This window comes from Dunckerocampus dactyliophorus, chromosome 10 (assembly GCF_027744805.1).
Source record: "Dunckerocampus dactyliophorus isolate RoL2022-P2 chromosome 10, RoL_Ddac_1.1, whole genome shotgun sequence".
Lineage (NCBI taxonomy): Eukaryota > Metazoa > Chordata > Actinopteri > Syngnathiformes > Syngnathidae > Dunckerocampus > Dunckerocampus dactyliophorus.
The window spans coordinates 21,497,875-21,517,365 of NC_072828.1; the positions used below are offsets into that span (position 1 = coordinate 21,497,875).

Here is a 19,491-nt window from a genome sequence, read left to right on the forward strand (position 1 = left end):
TTCATCCATGGCAATCACCTAATGCCCCGCCCCATATTGCAAGGATCTTCACACTATTCCTGGAAGTTGAAAACACCCCAGTCAACATACCCACATATGGACATGTCACCATTCAGGATGTTTGGGATGCTCTGGATCGGCATCCAGTAATCCCTCGTTTATCACGGTTAATTGGTTCCCGACATGGCTGTGGTAAGTGAATTTCTCTTAAGTTGGATTTCTTCTTTGTAAATGAAATATTTTGGAGTTAAGAGTATAGAAAAAGTGTTTATGACCTTCAAAATACAGTTTTTAACATTATCACAGCCCTCTAGACATGAACCAACACCCCTATAGTCACCTTTCTACTTGTATTACCCAATATAGTAGACATAATAAGACTAAATAAACCATTTAAGACTTCAATAAGACTCTTGTTGTGTATGTTGCTGTAAATGTGTTCCCTAGGGGAGCTGAGTGGCGGACGGACAAGAAGTGATGTTGGGTGTTCAGAGTTGAGTTTTACCTTGGAGTGGGTTACTGCATCAACCGTAGCCCGTGTTTTTATCAGGGATTATTGTGCCTGTTGTGCGATAAATGAAACCGGCAGTAAAAGCCTGTTGTTCCGACAATCAAGTCTGGCATTTGTGCGCCTCACCCAACATTACTGACACCTAGTGACCAGTGTAGGATACTACATATCTTTCACAGCATCTTTGAATGCATCTTCTGAATGCCTTATAAATGTGTATTTTAGTTAATTTTGCCATTTTTATGGTTGAAAATGCTTAATTTAGACAATACATTCGTAAAATTTGCTTCAATATGCATGTATTTTGAGGAATAATAGGCCGTATTCAACCACAAAACAGCAAGATTTATTAATTAATATATGTTTGAAAAACCATGATAGAGTGAAGCTGCGAAATTTGTGAATGGCAGGGTATGATTGTATACGTTTTTTGCGGCAAATGGTGGTCATACTAGATACTGACTTGTTTTCGGAACTCCCTGGCCCCGTACCCCCACCTCACAGGCATGCCATTGCAATAATCATGCTGTCTAATCGACATCTTGATATGCCACACCAATAAGGAGATTAATTATGAATGTATAGTAAAAGTTTGACATGTTTGTTAGCTCGTGGTGCAAAATGGGCACAAAAATGAAAGTGTTGCGTTAATACTTTTATTGTGTGTACTTTTTGTCTCTATCTTGTTATGTTAACGGATTCCGCAACATGCCCGCGTACCAATCAATCAAAATGTTGCTGATGTTCTGTTGATGACCTGACTTCCGTCTGCCATGCACTTGACACCATAAAAGTGCAGTTATTAGTTCTACTCTGGAGTCGGAGAGCAAATGTAAATGTGTGAACATCAGCATAGGAGAGGGATGCCAAAGCAAAGCTTTTCTGCACTGGACAGAGTGAAATCAATCCAGTTGAAGTGGAAATTAGTCATAAAGAGAGAAGAAGTGCAGGAGTTGAGGTGGCCGACAGAAAGTAAACAAAAAGAGAGGTTGAGGGTGAGAGCGTGGATCCAAAAACATGTTTCAACTTGTTGAAAATGCTTTGTCAGCACCATAGCCTTCACTCAGCAAACACCCTATGTCCTTTTCCCTGATCGCCTCTTTTTCCGGCCCACAAAAGAAAACGTTATTAGAATGGTCATTGCAGATGGAAAAATTCTAAAGAGCAATGCAAAAGCAGTGAAGCAAGACTTTCTCTTCGTGGCACAATTCTATCAAGAATGAATGAACGTGAGGTGCATTTCAGTGTAGCGACACTCTCTATTAAGATGCCACATATCCTCTCGAAGGACACGCAGCAATGATACTTGAGAGATGAACGAGCCTTTCCACTCGCTTTGCGGGAGAGAAAATTGATTTATATCCTTTGTCTTATTTTGCACAAAATTCATTATCCTCCCTTTGTGATTGATGCTTATCTTTTAATCATAGCGAAAATGGAAATGTGTGCTTTCAGCAAAGAAAGATATTCCACATCTTTTGACAAACGTCTCCATTGATAATATACAATGCAACACAATCGCACAGTCAATGCTTTCAAAGTCACAACCTCATCTTTCTTTGTACCAATCAGCCCTCAGCTCCTCTGTGAGGAGATAGACTGAATAGCATTCCGATGTGCCGGTAGATACGTGCAAACAAAGAGAGCGCTATCACCTGTGTTGACGCCACAAGGTCCAGAGTTGTTAACCGTATCTGACCTCCATCTCCGTGAGATTACAGAGCAGCACAGAAAAAAAAAGAGAGGAGGAAAAAGTAAAAAGCGGATATAGATCAAATGCATCTTCAAACAAACTCTACCCGCACCTGGTTCAGCATACAACAAAAAAGAACAATGTTGCCTTGGCAACGCTGGCTCGCTCCCATCTTTTGGGCAAATTTCCCATCTTTGCCTCTTTGTTTACGCCATGAAGTGATACATTTCAAAGTGATTTATTGACCCCGTGCTGTAAATCACGGGTGCCCAAACGTTTTTCACTGAGGGTCACATACTGAAAATGAAATGATGCAAGGGCCACTTTGATACTTTGTAAACCTACACATGTGCTGTAGACATGCTAAGAAGTTATATTTGTATTTAAAAAAAAACCCTGCATCTCAGTTTTGTGATATAGGTGAAAAAGCACATTATTAGTATGGACTTTGGTCTTTGCTCTTTTTTTCCTGTTTTTACTGTTGCTTTTTTATCATTCAACTATTTCAACTTTCTTCTGAGATCATTTACTGTATGTATATTTTCTTTTCGTAACATTATGACTTTATTCCCATAATATTATAACTTTTTCCCCAAAATTGTTTTCCAAAAATTAAAATTTTATTTGGTTTTGTTGGTTTCTCATAATATTGTGACTTTTTTTCTTTTAAAATTTTGACTTTATTCTTTTACAGTTAGAGCTGTTTTTTCCCATTTCCGCTTTTTCTCCATCTATTTCAACTTTCTTCTTGCACATTTTCTTCTTTCCCGTAATGTTTGACTTTATTGTCATAATATTGTAACTTTTTTCACAACCTAATTTTCAAAAAATTACAACTTTCCTAATTTGTTTTGTTTCTCCAAAAAAAAAAAAAAATATATATATATATATATATATATATTTAATATTTCAGCTTTGGGTACTAAAATTGCATAATTTCTTCTCATAATATTACATTATTCTTGTAAAATTTGCCTTTTTCTTGTTAGGTTACAACTTTTTTTCTCTTAATATTTAGACTTTATTTTTGTCAAATTAAATTGACTGATTTACATTAAATTTTTTCTGTTGGTGTTTTTATATAGTTTTCTTGTTGAATTATACTTTTACAATGTGCCGCAGGCCAATAAAATAAGACCCCCGGGCTGCACTTTGGACACGCCTCCGGCAACTAAACACAAGTTGCGATGTTTATTTGAAAAACTCTCTGAGTTCATGTTTTAGTGTCAGGCAGTTTCTGATATTTTACTATCCAGTGTTTGCTTAACAACTTTGAAAGACTCTCATTCTAATAAATGGCTTATGAATGAATGTTTTTTGTTTTCTTTGTGATCTGTTGTATCTTTCAGTCCATTCATACCTATGGACAATTTAGATTCACCATTTAACCTGGCATGGATATTTTTGGAATGTGGGAAGAAATCGGAGTACCCGGTGAAACCCACGCACGGGGAGAACATTCAAACTGGCCAAACCCAGATATTCCACATCACCTGACCGACATGCTAACCACGAGGCCACCGTGCGGCTATCTTAATTTTCCCCAAATCACTACTTTATTCGTTGTTTTGTTTCCCATAATATTGCGACTTTTGAAAAATGTCCTTTCTTTAATATTTCAACATTACTGTACGAAACAAAGTTATTTTTCCTCATAATATTACAATGTTATTCTCATAGAATTATGACTTTTTCTTGCTAGATTACAACTTTTTCCTCTTAATATTTTGACTTTATTGTAAAAGTACTGCTGGTTTTTCCACTTTTGTTGCTGTTGTTTTAGTTTTCTTGTTATATTCTATTTTTAGAACATGCCATGGGCCAATAAAAAAAACTGCTGCCCACCGCAAATGGACCCCCGGCCGCACTTTGGACACCCCTGCTTTAAAAAAACTAGAGAGTGACATACTGAGTGGCATTCTTGTTTTTAATAGAAACCAGGTTCTGTCAGTGAAATACATGTAACCATTTGTATTTGTATAGTCCATATTCATAGTGAACTCTGCACATAAACACATCCCAGCACTTTGGCTTGTCAGGCTCTCAGCAAAGCCTCTACTGAGAAAGGCAATGGCTTCACAGCTGGAGTCCTGCCTGAGCTGCCACGAGTGCTCTTGACAGAGTCTTCACGAGGAGGTGCCAGTGTGGCAGGAGTGCCGGCACACCAGCCTCTAGCTGTCAGCGCTAACGGATCAAAGGTCCTGCTGGGGGCTCTGACATTTGGCAAGTCCAGTATCCCCTGATCTGATACAAAAATAGAGCGTGTGACATTTGAGTCTTGAATTTCTGCTGGTTTTGAGTGAGCTTTGACGAGGTCACAACCCAACAAAGTGCTGCTGTGGTGTTCGGGCGTTGGTAGCGAAGGCACAGGGATCAGCTGAGATGGCTCTTTCTTCTCACAGCTTTTCCAGGCATGTTGCACCTCCTTCTTATCCCTGCATTGACCTGAGCTTTCGTAGATTTGGAAGTTGCCACAGTCGGTTTCTGTGCAGGATGTGCTCTTAAAATGGAAGCACTGATAGAAGTGGAAGTCATGCAAAGGCGTAAATCTTTCACACACATGGCTGGATGATCCTGTAGATGAAGGGGCTTTGTTGAAAGACTGCAAGATAGGGGTGGCGGGTAGAGGTAATGGATGAAGCATGGGGAGAAAGGTCGAGTAGGAAAAGGAGAGGTCAGCCTGGAGTTCTCTATGTCTGATCTCCCTCTCCAGCATCACGTTCTCCAGCTCCTTATCGGCGAAGGCTCGCCTCTTTCTCATGCGGGCGCTGATGGAGGGGCTTGTAAAGTGCGCATGGTCACGCCGTGTCTGCTTGGAGTGACGGGAAGCGTCACCCTCTGGTGGCCTCAGCCCTGCAAAGATTCCACAAACACATGCTAAGGTTATATTTGTATTGCCTTTAAGTTAGGAGTAATTTAGTGGTTCTCAGTCACCATGGCAACAGCTAAGTCCCTCATTTGAAATCCTACACAAATGAGAGAGGTGGTTTTGATTCAACTTTACCCTGCAGGAGGCTCTTCGTCTGCATCATGCTTTGCTCTGCCATCTCCGTAGTCAAATGCAGAAATGGTGTTCTCTGTGATTGAGGCCCACACTTGACACCCCTCTTGCCCTGAGCAACACAAGGAAGAGTTAGACATCCGCTGTGCTTCTCTGTGTGGAGTTTGCATGTTCTTCCCGTGCGTGCGTGTTTTTGTTTTTTTCCAGGTACTCTGATTTCCTCCCACATTCCAAAAAAAAAACATGCATGTTAGGTTAATTGGTGACTCTAAATTGTCCAAAAGTATGAATGAGTGTGAATGGTTGTTTGTCTATATGTGTGCTGCGATTGGCTGGCGACCAGTCCAGGGTGTACCCCGCCTCTCGCCCGAAGTCAGCTTGGATAGGCTCCAGCATACCCGCGACCTTAGTGAGGATAAGCGACATAGAAGATGGATGAACAGGCCATAAGTCAGATTCCATCTATATGTGGGATATGTGTGTTATAAACTCATCTTAAATTGCACTCATTTGCAGACGATAAAAACATGATGCATGATAATTATGACGCATTATGATGCCATACGATAAGTCCGATAACAATAAAAAATAGAGCCAACAAAAAAAAAAAAAGTTCCAATAAGGCAAGATAACCCGTACTATGTTGTAGGTGGGTTAGCGTGAGCTAAATCAAGAGCTCCTTTTCTGTGACGTGCTGCAGAGGTAACTTTCCCTGACCTCACTTGTAAACAAACATGGTGTGGATTGTGTGGGACTTCTTACTGTTTCAGAGCAACACATTTTGCCAAATGCTCTGCAACCATTCTGAGATGAGGGAGAAAAAAACCCCATTGAACTTCAACACATCCAACCTTATCAGCCACTTGAAACACTAGCGTCGCTATGACGCACGGGGCTTGTTCCTATCGCCACAGAATTTGAAAAGTGCAAAAAAGTTTGCCAGAGACGACCTGACGGCTAAAGCGATCTGTGATTTCATCATGGAAATGATGGGGCTGGACGACCAGCCGTTTACCATCGTTGAAGGTACCGGCTTTTGTCGGCCAGTAAACCTCTTGGAGCCACAGTTTGTACTTCTGAACCGCTGCTATTTTATGCTTTATGTTATAAGTTTTGTTAATAGTAGTGATGTCATACTTGGTAAGGGCAAATCTACAGGTACAGTTTGTGAAACCCTACTTTGTTTGAGTCGTTCTAACCTTCAGCTGTGCATAAAAACGACAGTTTTAATAGATATTATTGGCATTTGTCTTGAGAAGCAGGAAGTTGTCGGTATCGATATTGTCCAACCATAGTAATACATAATTATAATAATACATGTATGCCTTATTAAGTTGCAGTTATCAAACTTTAACAATATTTAGTTGGCATAATATAACATATTGCTCACAGTTCAGTTGAAATTACAAACTTACAAAAACAATCTTTCTACATCTTAGTGTCCTATTATACAACAAAAACAACAATAAGAAAAATAATCCTACTGGAAACATTAAAAAACATGATTCAAGGTATTATTTGTATTGTCGGTATATACAATATGTTACCGTTATAGAGTGAAGTCATACATATGATAATGAAAAGTCGGTACCAATTGAATAAGAACAGACTAACCAGACACTTCATGATAGCTACACTTGCACAAAGTTATGTATCAAAAAATATACCTTTACAAATCTGATAAAGCTCAGTTTTTATTGACACCATCAAAGATAATATGTTTCGTAGTGTGGCTGTAGATAGAATTGTACTGCATCAATACCGTAATGCGCTTCTAATAATAAAACCAACACAATACAAACACTTCAGTATGATGCAGCGTGTGCAGTCACTTACTTTATCAACAACTATAAACATATTGTGAAGTCAAAACCTTCAATATCTTCGTCACAGCAGATTTTGGAGCTTTTGTATTGGACCTCATTAGGTTGTGCAGATGTTTTGTATTAAACTACAGCAATTAAAATGAATGGGAATAACATTGAGCTATGTCATCTTTTAAAGGTGTTACCCCATTGGCTCAAAATTATGGTTAGTCTATTTTTCCAACAGTGGCTTCTCTTCTTTACTGACCTGACATAGTGCCCCCCTGACCTCCGCTGCCTGCTGCCGCCTCAGTGCGACCTGCGCCGCCATCACTCGCTGCCGCTGCACCACCAGCAGGCAGCAGGCACAGCCACAGTCCCTCCAGCGGCACAAGCGTTTGTGGCCTTTCAAGCACGAAACCACGCCGTGATTCCGACAGCGAGCGCATTTAGGACTGCGGGTCATCTTGAGAGGCTTCTCCTGCTGGGACGTTTTCCTTTCTCCACCCTGCCCGGTGGTCAGCAATGGACTGCCGTGCGCTCCCAAGCATCCATCAGGACTTGTCACGTCAAAAAACTCTTCAGATTTTGGTGCATCAAGTTTGTCTGATGTTTCCAGCTGCAGGCTTCCTTCCACCTGAGTGGACATCTATGACAAGTATTGCAGAACCACAATTATAAAGGATTTACGCATTAAGTGGATTTACTACTAGAAATACTAACACCTTAAACTTAGATGATGATGGCTATTACATGACAGGCAGTTAAGTCATCTACTGGTAAAATACTCCAAAATAACAGAAAAAATACGCACACGATTCCTCCTCTTTTCACTTTTTTGGAACTATTCCAGTCTTGTTTGCAGGAAAAATAGCTACTGGAATAAAAAAAAAAACAAATCTGTCCCCTTCAGAGATAAGTGTGATCCTTTCACATCCAACTGAGCACCAGCACTGTCTCTCCTGATCCAACCTGCAACTGTTAACAGTGTTTCAGGGTGGAAACTTTGCAGCCTACCGCCAGAGGTTTGAAATGTTAAGCCCCTCTCAGCTGCTATCTGACGCGCCTTCTAAAAACAAGAGGACCACAATGCTTCCAAGTCCTGGCGCAGCACCTTGAGCAAACATTTGGGGGAGCCCACCTGCAAGAAAGTCAACGTTCCCTATTGAAACACCCTACCTCCACTGCCTTAAAACACCCTGCCCACGTTGGAAGTTGTCTGAACTTGCAAAGATTTGAGACAAGCCACACCTCAACTTACAGGCGTTGCTGGCACCAAATCAAACTGAATGGCAAAACTATAGCAGATACGCTCAATGTGTAAAGCGTTGGTTCTAAAATGGAGGTACTTGAAGGCACTCCAGGGGGTACGTGAGATTTAGAACACATATATACAGCAGGGTAAATAAGTATTTCACCCAATGCTGATTTTTTTCCCCCCTTGTACCAACTGAAATACATAAATATTCATTATATTCCATTTGTTCTCTGGGAGTGTACTCGCTCACCCAATCGAATGCAAATGATTCCATGGTGCAAATACGTGCACTTAGTCCAATACTTCATTGTTCTTATCAATACCAGATCTGGCCTTTTGACTGCCATGTTTAGCATACATTATGCAGCCACACAATTTAATTGATTATGCTCTCCTGCTTGCATTCCTGATGCTAATACTTTCTTTATTTGTTAGAATGGTGTGAAAGTGTCTTTGACCTGTGCATCTGCACTGTGGCTCACAAACTCTATGGAGTTGGTGTGAAAAGTGCGCCCCCTACTGGTCCATATGTGTAACTACTTTCAGGGTAATTCAAGGCAAGAAGCGTTGAACTGATTCAGTGCAGTTCCAAATATGAACCAACGTAAGTTGGATAATAGAACACTAATGAGACCTTCCAGTCTACAGTGGGAGTTTGGTGCTCAGTGAAGATCATAAAACATTTTGCAAATTTTTAGCACGTCCAAAAATCAGCACATACTGTTTAGCGTATAATGAATGTGAATGTTTTTCTTACTGACAGACTTTTCTGCATTGATATAATTTAAAAGTGGCTTTCATCTCAAGGCAATGAGACTAAAAGCGGACAGATTTCACATTTTACTCCTGTACGTTGAGGATTAAAACGGTGAAGATCTGATAACAAGATTAAAATGAATCCTAGAACTAGAATAATCCAGTTTTAAACTGGCTAACGTAGATCGTGATGACTAGGATATACTGTATATTGCTGAAATGACCAAACAAAAATAACGACGGTTACCACAGTCTTTAAGTCTGGTGATAAGACAAAACCAGAGAACTGTCGGCCAGTAAGTATTTTTCCAATCATATAAATGTAGCAGAGAAGTGGATTGCCATACAGTTAATTGAACACCTGTGGACATACCCCTCTTCACCCAATGCCATTGGTTTTTTGTAAATATCACTCAACAGAAACAGCCACCTGTTACAACAATTGAGTCAATGCTAGAGCATTAACCAGAGGTGACTGTAACACAGCGGCGTAGGACTAAATTTAGCCAAATGGTCGTTTCTATCAGAGGGACACAGTCACGGAACGCACGACCAAATCATGTTAAAAACTGTGGCAACTACCCACCCTTCATGAAAACACTAAAACGGTGGTTAAAGACAAACCAGTCCTGTGCTCATGGGTAACGCTGATGACTTTTTATATTGGCCGTTAGACAATTTAAATCTTTTTTATGTTTACTGTACTGTAACTGGACTTGTACGTTATACAGTAATGTTGTCTTTAAATGTACTGTATATTTGTTTTATCTACTTTTTATGGTTTTATGGTGTTTTATGTGTTGTTTTATTTGTAAATGTATGTGTTTTATGGTGCCTGCCTCAGGACAACAGATGAAATTTAGCTATTGCAGCTAATTCTGGCATGCTTTTGCTCATATGTTGAATAATATGCACTGTCCTGATCAAATAAACAATAATGGGACAATTTTTGTTTTGTTTTGCTGAAATGAAACAACCTTCTTTTATGGGCTATAATGATGGGCCATCTAGAGCAGTGATCCCCAGTGATCCCCAACCCCATTTGCGACCGGGCCACACAAAAAGAAAAAATAATTTCCATGGTGTTTTATTTTGAAAAGTTGCCAGATTCTCTCTGTTACAGCCGTCTCACTTGACGCATGTCCATTGTGCGTGTGCTAACTTTCTCTCGCCACACAGATAGACTACTACTGTATTTTTACTATTTTTTTTCACCTCATATTTGTTCTGAAATGCTGATACTATGTGGGAATGCATAAAGGTAAGTTTTGATGACTTATTGAGTGCTAATGTGCACATTTGTCTCAAGTTAATCCATGCTAGCACACTGCCTTTTACCACACACATCAAACAGCGATGTAATAATCTAATAATCTAAGACATATTAGATCGCTCTGATGTACGCATCCCCAACCCCCCCGGTCCACGGGAGATTTGTGGGAACAGAAGCCGGTCCGTGGGTCAAAAAAAGTTGGGGACCACCGATCTAGAGGATGCTCCTGTTTTATCGACAGGTTTAGTGTTTAGTCTGTATCTCCATTGGCTTGGCTTTGTTTTCTTGTGACAATTTATGTCATACAATAAAAATTCACCTTTTGCGGCATTTTCATTTATATAATCATACTGCATTTGCGACAGCGGCTTAAAAGTGAAACACAACTCTAAGGGCAGACCAGCAGCAAAAATACCTGATTGTCCCTACTGCAACCTAAAAGTGTCCATCAGTGCACTTACCTGACAGCAATGTAAATGATTGCTGTGAAGTGAGTGCACTAAAAGGGGAAGAACTGCAGTACCCAACCACTTTAAAAGCTCCCCCAGTGCCTGTAGCTGTCTTTTGATGCGTGTACCTCTCATAACATGACCAAACCAATTGACTTCCATTAACAATGGCATTTTGCTGTGGCAGTCTCTGTCCCATGTCTCGCTCTTCTCTGCTTTTACTTATATGACCTGCGGTTGTGCAGGAGTTAAGCCACCCAATTTACATGTTTGCCACACAGATGGAGTTTGACAGAATGCTCATCTCTCCCCTGTTTGGCCTGCCAGCATGTCCTGCTCTCTGCCTCTCCATCCATGCAGAGCGCTCTCACTCATCTTGCAGTGTTACTCAAACTAAACAACAAAGACAGCTAACCTGTGAGCTACTCTCAAGGACAAGACGGCTTCTGCAACTTCATGCATTGTGCTGAGGTTTAGTAGAGGTAAACACGTGGGTGTGAAGACGGGCTCTTTTTTTTCTGACTAAATCCTGAGCTGAATTTTAATCCTTTTCAAAGAGAGGAGTCAAAAATTGGGCTGCATTTCACGAGGCCTTGGCACAAAGCTTTTAGCACCTTATCCACCGACTTCTAAAGAGCAGAAGACACCTTCAGCAGCTATCAGCACAAGGTAAGCTGACAGTTCTAGCAAAAGGTTTAACCTGCACCTTAGATGCTTACTAGGCTATCGGGCTTGGTTAAGTCATTATTGTACACACAGCATCAAAATAAATGCATCTTTCAAACAGGCTGTCTTGTGATGCTGCAGATGATGTTCAAATGTTTCTTTATGCTTAGCAAAGCAAAAAATTGGATACACTGTTATCAAGAGTGGTTAGAATGTTGGCCTCACAGCCAGGGAGTCAAGGATTCGAATCCTTGCTCAGGCATCTCTGCATGTTCAACCTGTGCGTACTTGGGTTTTCTGTGGGTATTCTGGCTTTCTCCCATACATACATACCGTATATAGATACATATATAGATACAGTACTGTATATACACACAAGAACAGGCCCTGAACACAAGATTAATAGAGCCCAGGGTGCAAAAAAGCCCCAGAGACAGTGCAGCGCGTTATAGCAGGGTGTAAGATGCTGGCAGGGAGGGAATACACGGAGAGGCATAAACATGTAGCAGGAACATTGTACCGGAACATCGGTACCAAATATGGACTGGTGGTTCCAGAATCAAGATGGCAGACACCACTGAAAGTGTTTGAGAACAACCAGGCCAAGATCCTGTTTTGTTTTCCCACCAAGTTTGGCAGCCAAGTTCATTCATTCATTCAGCAGAGCATAACAATCTATTTAATGCATTTGACTTGCTGCTCTCCAGCTGGTGCTGCTGCCAGCACATGGACACCCCCCACAGATATTGCTGTTTTTGCTGTAAGAAGAGCGTACATTCAATATTTCTGCATTTTCATGTTATCATTAATCTGAGTGCACTCAGACGTTAGGCCGGGTTTTTTGCACTAATGCATGAGGATAAACTTGCGGCAGCCTCATCTTAGATTTCTGCCCTGTATTTGATCTGGAAATGTGCAATTTACTTAAGAGACTGTTAGAAATGATTGGAATCATACAGAAAACACATTTAATACAGTTCAATGGACAAATAATATTTATTTTCTGTTATTATTAGCTTTTCAAATTTTTCGTCATGACATCATGACCTGCCTCCCCTGACGGCATGTCACAGCTAGCGAAGGAGTGTGCCAAGGAGAAGACAGAGCCTGGAGACCCTCTTAGCCTAAGCATACTTGTCAACATTTGCATTTGAAAATAAGGACATTTTTCAAAAATTCTGGTGGGTGGGGGTGGAATTTCACATATTTTAACTATTTAAATGGTAGGGTGATGGGCAAGGGCAAAATATGGTCGAATCCGGCAGGTTGTCCGGGTATGGTAAAACGTAAACAAACAAGCGGATAAGAAGAAAGCGTGTGCCACCATTGTTCAGTAGAGATTGGGAGCTGAGCTGCAAGCTGGAAACGGCAATGCTGCACTTCAGCCAATAAAGAACTTCAATTTACGAAAAATAAAATAAGAATTTTGAAACTGCGACTGTTACTGCACTTTCCTAAAAAAGATACTTTGTAAACCAGAGGTGCCCAAAGCCATAGCCAGCCCACAACCTGTCTTGGTTGACCCTCAGCATAATTAACAGTATTAATTCATTATTAATGAAATATATTATTAAACATCACACTAATTTGCTGTGTCTCAAATAACACAAAGCTAACCTATCCGATACATACACTGGATTAGTCTTGGCATGATGCATAGCAGTTTTACATTTGACCTTCCAACAATCCTTCCGAGGACTTAAGGCATGCGCCAAAAGGACTCGAGGTGTGGGCATGTCTGTAAGTTTGATCTAACATTAGAGATTTAAAGTCAAATCAATGCAAAGAAACTGTTCTCTCACTTAAAAATAACAGTTTGTAATCTTTGCCGATGATTTTACTACACTAAATGATGAATATTGAGATTCTTTCCTGATATTTGGTCAAAATATGGCCACAAAGAAAGTCTTCAGTCTTGTTTGACCTCACTTTTAATAAAATAACTGTATAACTGACTAGGAATTCATAGCCACCCCTGGTTTTATCATAGATTAGATACCTGTACTGCAATAACAACAAAACAAAAGTCTCCCAATTTAGTTGTCTTTCTACCCACCATATCAGATTGAATTTTTTTTTCTACAGGCTTATTTCCTCTTTGTTTTTCAGGTTGTCTCAGGCTATCAAGGAGAAGGCGTTATGAATGGAAAGCAATATCCTTTTAGACACATTGCAAAGCACTCCAAAAAAATTAAATGGGAGGGCCCAATGTGATTTTTTTTTTACATGGGGCCCAGAATTCTCGGCTGCACCCACGGCCATACACGTAGTTCACAAATTGAAGCAGATTGATTTACTAATGAACGCCAGACTGAGGGAGTTGCATATAAAAAAGTACACTGAGACGTTAAAAGGCTTCGTGGTCAACTGTTTTTTGGGAAACCACCTTCTTATTCTGTAATTTTTTTTTTTCAGTCCAGCCTCCAGTTTTTCAGACTTTACTCCTGCCATTTCAAGGTCAACCCCATGTAGACAATCGGCACAAATTCACCTCAAACAGAATTTGGTCTGAATGCAGCCAATGTGCCGTATATACAAGAATAAACTTTATTGTCCCAAAGGGAAATTTGCCGTGGGCTAAAGTGCAATGCAGCTGCAAACATAATAAATACACACTAATAAATACGAGACGTAAAAGGTCACATAAAACATACTGGCCACAGTATTAGGAATGCAGCGAGTGCAACACGTTATACATCATACAATACGCTATTTAGCTCTTAAAATAAAAGAACGCTACTGAGATATTTGTTTGTTCAGCAGAGAGACTGACATAGGGATACATTTTTCTGAATTTACTGGTTCTAGATTTGGCAGCTCTATAGCGCCGCTTGCAGGGAAGAAGCTCAAACTCAAAAAACGGTGTAAAAAGTGTCATTAATAATTCAATAAGCCATATTCTAATATGCCACTCATACCATGCAGAATAAGTGCAATTAGGACTTTGCCAATTATCGCTCAAGTCAGTAATAGCTACATTTATCTACTGCATGTACTATATCCATATTAACAACTTAATTTAGCACACAACACAATTTATATACCGTAATTTTAAATACATTTTGGTCAGGGGTGTCCAAACTTTTTCCAGCGAGGGACGCACATGGAAAAGTTAAAGGAGGTGGGGGCCATTTTTATATTTTTAATTCTAAAATGGAAAAAAAAATGACATTTTATATGTATTAAAGACAAAACATGATGTCAGCTTTGTGTTATCAGTGACAAGGCGTATTATTATAAATTATTAGTACCGTCATTTCAGCTTTTGCTCTTTAATTCCCGTTTCTGCTGCCGGGGGGTTGTTTAATTTCATTTTCATGATGTGCCACGGGCCAATCAAAACAAGTTGTTTGTCCTGGGCCACACTTTGGACACCATGAGGTGTTCAGGGGTCAGCATTAAGTTGTACAGACTACCACAAATAATGTTCAAATTGATTTGAACATCAAGCCTTCTCTTCGTCGCACAGGTGTCTGACATGAGATCAGCCATAAAGGATTCCCCACTATTTAAGCTTACAGCAGCTATATTAAAATGCAACCTTGGACATGCTGAGAAAAACATCATATATCCCACATTCACTGTTTGCAACCTGAAAAAAGTTACTCAATATTTGACAGAAACTCTGTGGAGCACTGACATACCTGGCAGAATTGAAAGATGCACTGCAGCTTTTTTTGTGCTGCTTTGCTTTGTTGCACAAAGGAGCATTCTTAATTTGCAGCCATTAAAGAACTTGAAAGCATTGCACAAGTTGTATTTACTAACCTGCTTTACGAGCTGTACTTTCTTGGGTTTTTTTTCCCAAATAAATTGACGTTTGACTTTCATTTGTCTTTGCCAAGCAGCAGAAATAAGACATTGTGGAAGCTAGACTGCGTAGACGTTGACAGCGAGCCAGCTCTTTGCAAGTCATGTGTTTGATCATGTGATATGTATTGAAGGCAGGCAGTGTTTGGGCTTCCCTCCATGAGCTTCACCGGGTCTCTTTCAGCGAATAAAAGTGTAGTATTGTCTTGTCTCTGCTCCCTGCTGACAGCGTGTGACAGCTGGGGTGAACGTATGGAGAACAATCACTGGGGTACATTATAGATGTGCTCATGCGTCGCTGTTTCTCCCATTAAATGTATTCATGATTCAAATTAACCTTCTCTTCTCAACTCACGCAACAAAGAGGGTATGTGGCCCTGATAAGTGCTGTGATGATGGAAATAATGGAATTTTATATAAATAGAATGAATGACAGACATTTTGGAGTAAAAGTGCAGTCTTATCAGCATCTACTGCAACTGCTGGAAAACTCATTAGCATACAGAAACGTGTTTCCACTTTATTGGGTCCTAATTGTCGCTTTCTCTGACTAAATGGCTTCCTCCCCCCAGATAATGATGCAATACCCGCCTCATCTGCAGAAGGTCTGAAACAGTGGAAAAGAGATTGGGGATATATTGGTCGAAGTTGCTGGAGCTTTTCATTTACATGCCAGCCCTACCCTCCACCGACAACTGTATTCAGGCTCCAGTGTGTGAGTAGGAGAGAAGAAACAGAATAGGTAAGACTGAGAGCATTGGGCATTGCAGGTCTTTTCTTTGAAGAAAACGACCAGAGCAGAATTCTTTCAACCTCAAAGAAAAAGAAGAATACAGATCTCATTGGTGTCAAGTTGAACAGATGCAACGCTGAGGCTTTTATGTATTTTTAATGCATAGCGGTCAAAAGATGCTCTCTACATCGTATTTTGACTCTCTTCTGTCTTTTTGATGCCTGGAACTTTGTTTTTGTTGCAAATTGACCATCATATGTTGCATAATGACAATTACATGCAGTGCCAAGTATACAAGTACCTGTATAGTACAAGTACCTGTATATATGCCGTGAAGGTGGAGTGGAACATAAAGAGTACAAATAAACATTATTAGAAATTCAATTAAGATGTTTATTGGTGTCTATCCCAGCTGGATTTGGGTCACATGAAGTCAAACATTGGCTGCAGCTTGAATATACTGTATATCCAGTCATGCCATTGCGGTTCAAATTTCTCGGCTTCACTCTATCACGGTTTTTCAAAAATATATTAATTGACAAATTATGTTGTTTCATGGTTGAATACGATCGATTATTATTTGAAAAAAAAAGCATATTCAAGCAAATTTCACCTAAATTTAACCTACGTTAAGCATTTTCCAGCATATAAATGGCTAAATGAACTACAATACAAATATAAGACATTCAGAAGACACTTTCAAAAATGCTGTGAATGACATGTAGTGTTCTATGCTGGCCACTAGGTGTTAGTCATGCTACTGCAATGTTTGGTAAGACACCCAAGCACCAGACTTGACCACCAGAACAACAGGCTTTTATTGCACACTTGAATGATCTCACAAAACACACAATCATCCCAAATAAAAACACAAGCTACTGTTGCGTTCGTAATCCACGTGAAGCTAAAACCCAACTCTGAACCCGTGACATCACTTCCTGTCCGCCTGCCACTCTGCTAGCTCCTAGCACTGGAACACATTTAGAGTAACAGACACAATCAGTTTTGGTCTTAAATGGCTTATTTTCTTTTATAACGTTTACTATGTTTGGTAATGAGTGTAAAGGTGAACAAAGGGGTGTTATTTCATGCCTAAAGGGCTATAATAGTGTTAAAACCGTATTTAGAAGGTCGTAAACAGGTTTTCTATGCTCTAGCTATGAAAATATTCCATTTATAAAGAAGGAATCCTACTTTCACTTTCACAGAGCAGGTCTACTCTATCGGATTTTTTCATGTTAGTGTGAACAATACAATTCAGATTTATTTCAAAGGCAACTCAGGCCTCCTTCATATGTAGATATAAATCGGATATCCGATGCTACTCCAGTCTGAACGTTGGGGTCTTGTTTATCCGACCAACAAGGAATAAACGGATGCGAAAAACATGGCGGACGAACGAGCAAAAAAACAGTCAGTGGCAAAAAAAAGATGTTTTGGAACTGATTACTCACATTAATGTCCCACCACTTCTGGCTCTGACTCGTCACCCACATATCCCTCGAAACACATATCGCAGATAGTCTCCCAAAAACTGTCATCGTCAAAATTCCTGCTTCTTCCTTCTTAATTTCCAACGCAAAATAATTGGATTGACTGATGTTAAAATGTTAACTCCGGTTGCACAAAATCCCTGAAATTTCCACAAATGCAACAAGACCACAGTGGGCGGTCACGTTACACACAAATACAAGTCACATTGTTTTTGGTAATGTGAACAACTACATAAAAAGATCAGATTAAAAAAAAAAAAAAATCCTTATTAGCCATCATACCATGCATTGTGAACGCAGCTTGAGAGTATGTAGGCTTTAATTAAACGTATAAATCAGTTCCCCAGAGTTTTGTAGCTGGGGAGGATCGCTGACCTTCTTCAGCGAATGAAATGTTCCCACAAGCATAAAGGAATCAGCACACAGTGTTCTATAGTGAATCTTGGTCGAGAACAGGAGTTATCCTTGCTGTGATCCAAGTCAGTGGATCATTCATCACATTGCATACGTCATTAGCATATACAATTAAACTGTTTTGGTGATTAGAGATCATGATAGACAGAGATATACACAGCTTTTAATGAAGTAGGAGTATTGTTGTAGATTTTTTAGAACAATAAAACAACAGCCATTTGTTTAAAGCAAGCATAATGGAATGCATTCCAGGGGCATTCATATTTTTAAGTTAAACAGAGCATTGATCTGCTTATTTCATGTGTGTTCCGGTATACTGTACAGTCGACTTCTCTTCTCACATTATTCAAGACCTGTTGAAGCTCGATCACCATTTGAAGTAAGTGTTTTTGTGAGCAACTTACAGAGATATTATGTATTTTGAATTCCAAAATGCCCAACCAAAAGGGCAGTCAACTTCTACTGTATTATCATCCCGTCCATACGTTGAAATGTGTTAAAGGTGAGATCAACAGTTTTGTGAGTGTTGATTATCACAGAGGGGAATAAAAGGTTATTATCAATGAAGTAGCAGACTGGGGTCAGGGGGTATAAAATATGAATGTACAGGAGAATGGATTTGAGGCTGTTGGTGAACCACTCAATGAAGAGGCTATAACGGCCTGCGAAAACAGTCAATGCTGTTAAATTATGGAACGGAATTATGGTCTCTCCTGAATGTCGTCAGAGAAAATCAAGACAATCTCTTTGTTTGCATTGTGGGAGATTAGATCCTAGTATACAAACCCTTACAATAATGATCCAATGAGAGAGATTGTATGCGTGCGTGTGTGTATGTGTCTGTTATGTGTACATGAAAATAGACAGACTGCACAGATCTATTATGCAGACATCTATGAGACAAAAACACAACTATCTTGAGAGACATTTATTATCTGTGTTGTCCAATATTCTCTAAGGTTATTCTTATATTATTCTTGACTCAGAAGTAGTGGACAATATGCTGCATATTGTTGTATTGTGGAGACCCTTTTTACACTCCATCCCAAATGCTTGGACAGAAATTGTGACAAAAAGCTTTTCAACTGAAAACTTTCAAGGATTTGGTCTCTCTACATTTTTTTTTTTTTTTATAAAACAACAACACAGAAGCACATTCCTTAGAATTTTTGAGTTGTTTTATTTATTTTAACATCTTAGATGTTATTGGCATGTTGTCTTTATTGTCCTTGTTTGTGATTTTTGTACTGCTGCTGACTGTGCTCGGCCAGTATTCTCTTGAAAAAGACGTTTTGAACCTCAATGGGTCTACCGAGTTAAATAAAGGCTGAATAAACTCAAGCTGCATTTTAAACAACATTATTTGTATTTGTCTGATTTCGCCTGATAACAGCATGTTGTGGTTATTTATTATGCTCTTAAATGTGCATAATTACATTATGTAAATGCAAGTCAAAACCCAGTCTACAGGCAGTGCTGGGAAAATAACTGGGTCGCTGCTGTCAGGCCAGTTGCCAGGCCAATGGCCTTTTGTTATTTATGCAGTAAAAATTTTAAAAAATAAAGCACACTGGCTGGGTATGAATCACTATTACTATTTGTGCCATGTCAGACTGAATACCTTACCTT

General features: G+C 39.6%; 1 protein-coding gene across 2 annotated transcripts; it reads right to left on the minus strand.

Moving 5' to 3' along the window:
• Window positions 1-4,125: 4,125 nt before the first annotated feature.
• Window positions 4,126-8,178, minus strand: dmrt2b (doublesex and mab-3 related transcription factor 2b). 2 transcript variants are annotated; one of them, XM_054790057.1, is made up of 4 exons: window positions 7,825-8,178; window positions 7,279-7,659; window positions 5,209-5,317; window positions 4,126-5,057 (listed from the first exon to the last, which is right to left on the minus strand). In XM_054790057.1, exons 2-4 carry the CDS (start codon window positions 7,657-7,659, stop codon window positions 4,240-4,242), a joined length of 1,308 nt encoding a protein of 435 aa, XP_054646032.1. In that variant the 5' UTR covers window positions 7,825-8,178; the 3' UTR covers window positions 4,126-4,239. The 2 variants fall into 2 exon arrangements, with proteins under 2 accessions (XP_054646032.1, XP_054646031.1); XM_054790056.1 differs by having other exon boundaries at window positions 7,736-8,178.
• Window positions 8,179-19,491: the final 11,313 nt, after the last annotated feature.

What these genes read in the sequence shown, in the direction of transcription:
- dmrt2b (XM_054790057.1), bottom strand. Translation starts at nt 7,659, where the DNA reads ATGTCCACTCAGGTGGAAGGAAGCCTGCAGCTGGAAACATCAGACAAA. An exon ending in TCAGGGGGGCACTATGTCAG is followed by an intron (nt 5,318 to 7,278) that starts GTCAGTAAAGAA and finishes TGTGTTGCTCAG; the next exon opens with GGCAAGAGGGGTGTCAAGTG. An exon ending in GACGAAGAGCCTCCTGCAGG is followed by an intron (nt 5,058 to 5,208) that starts GTAAAGTTGAAT and finishes GAATCTTTGCAG; the next exon opens with GGCTGAGGCCACCAGAGGGT.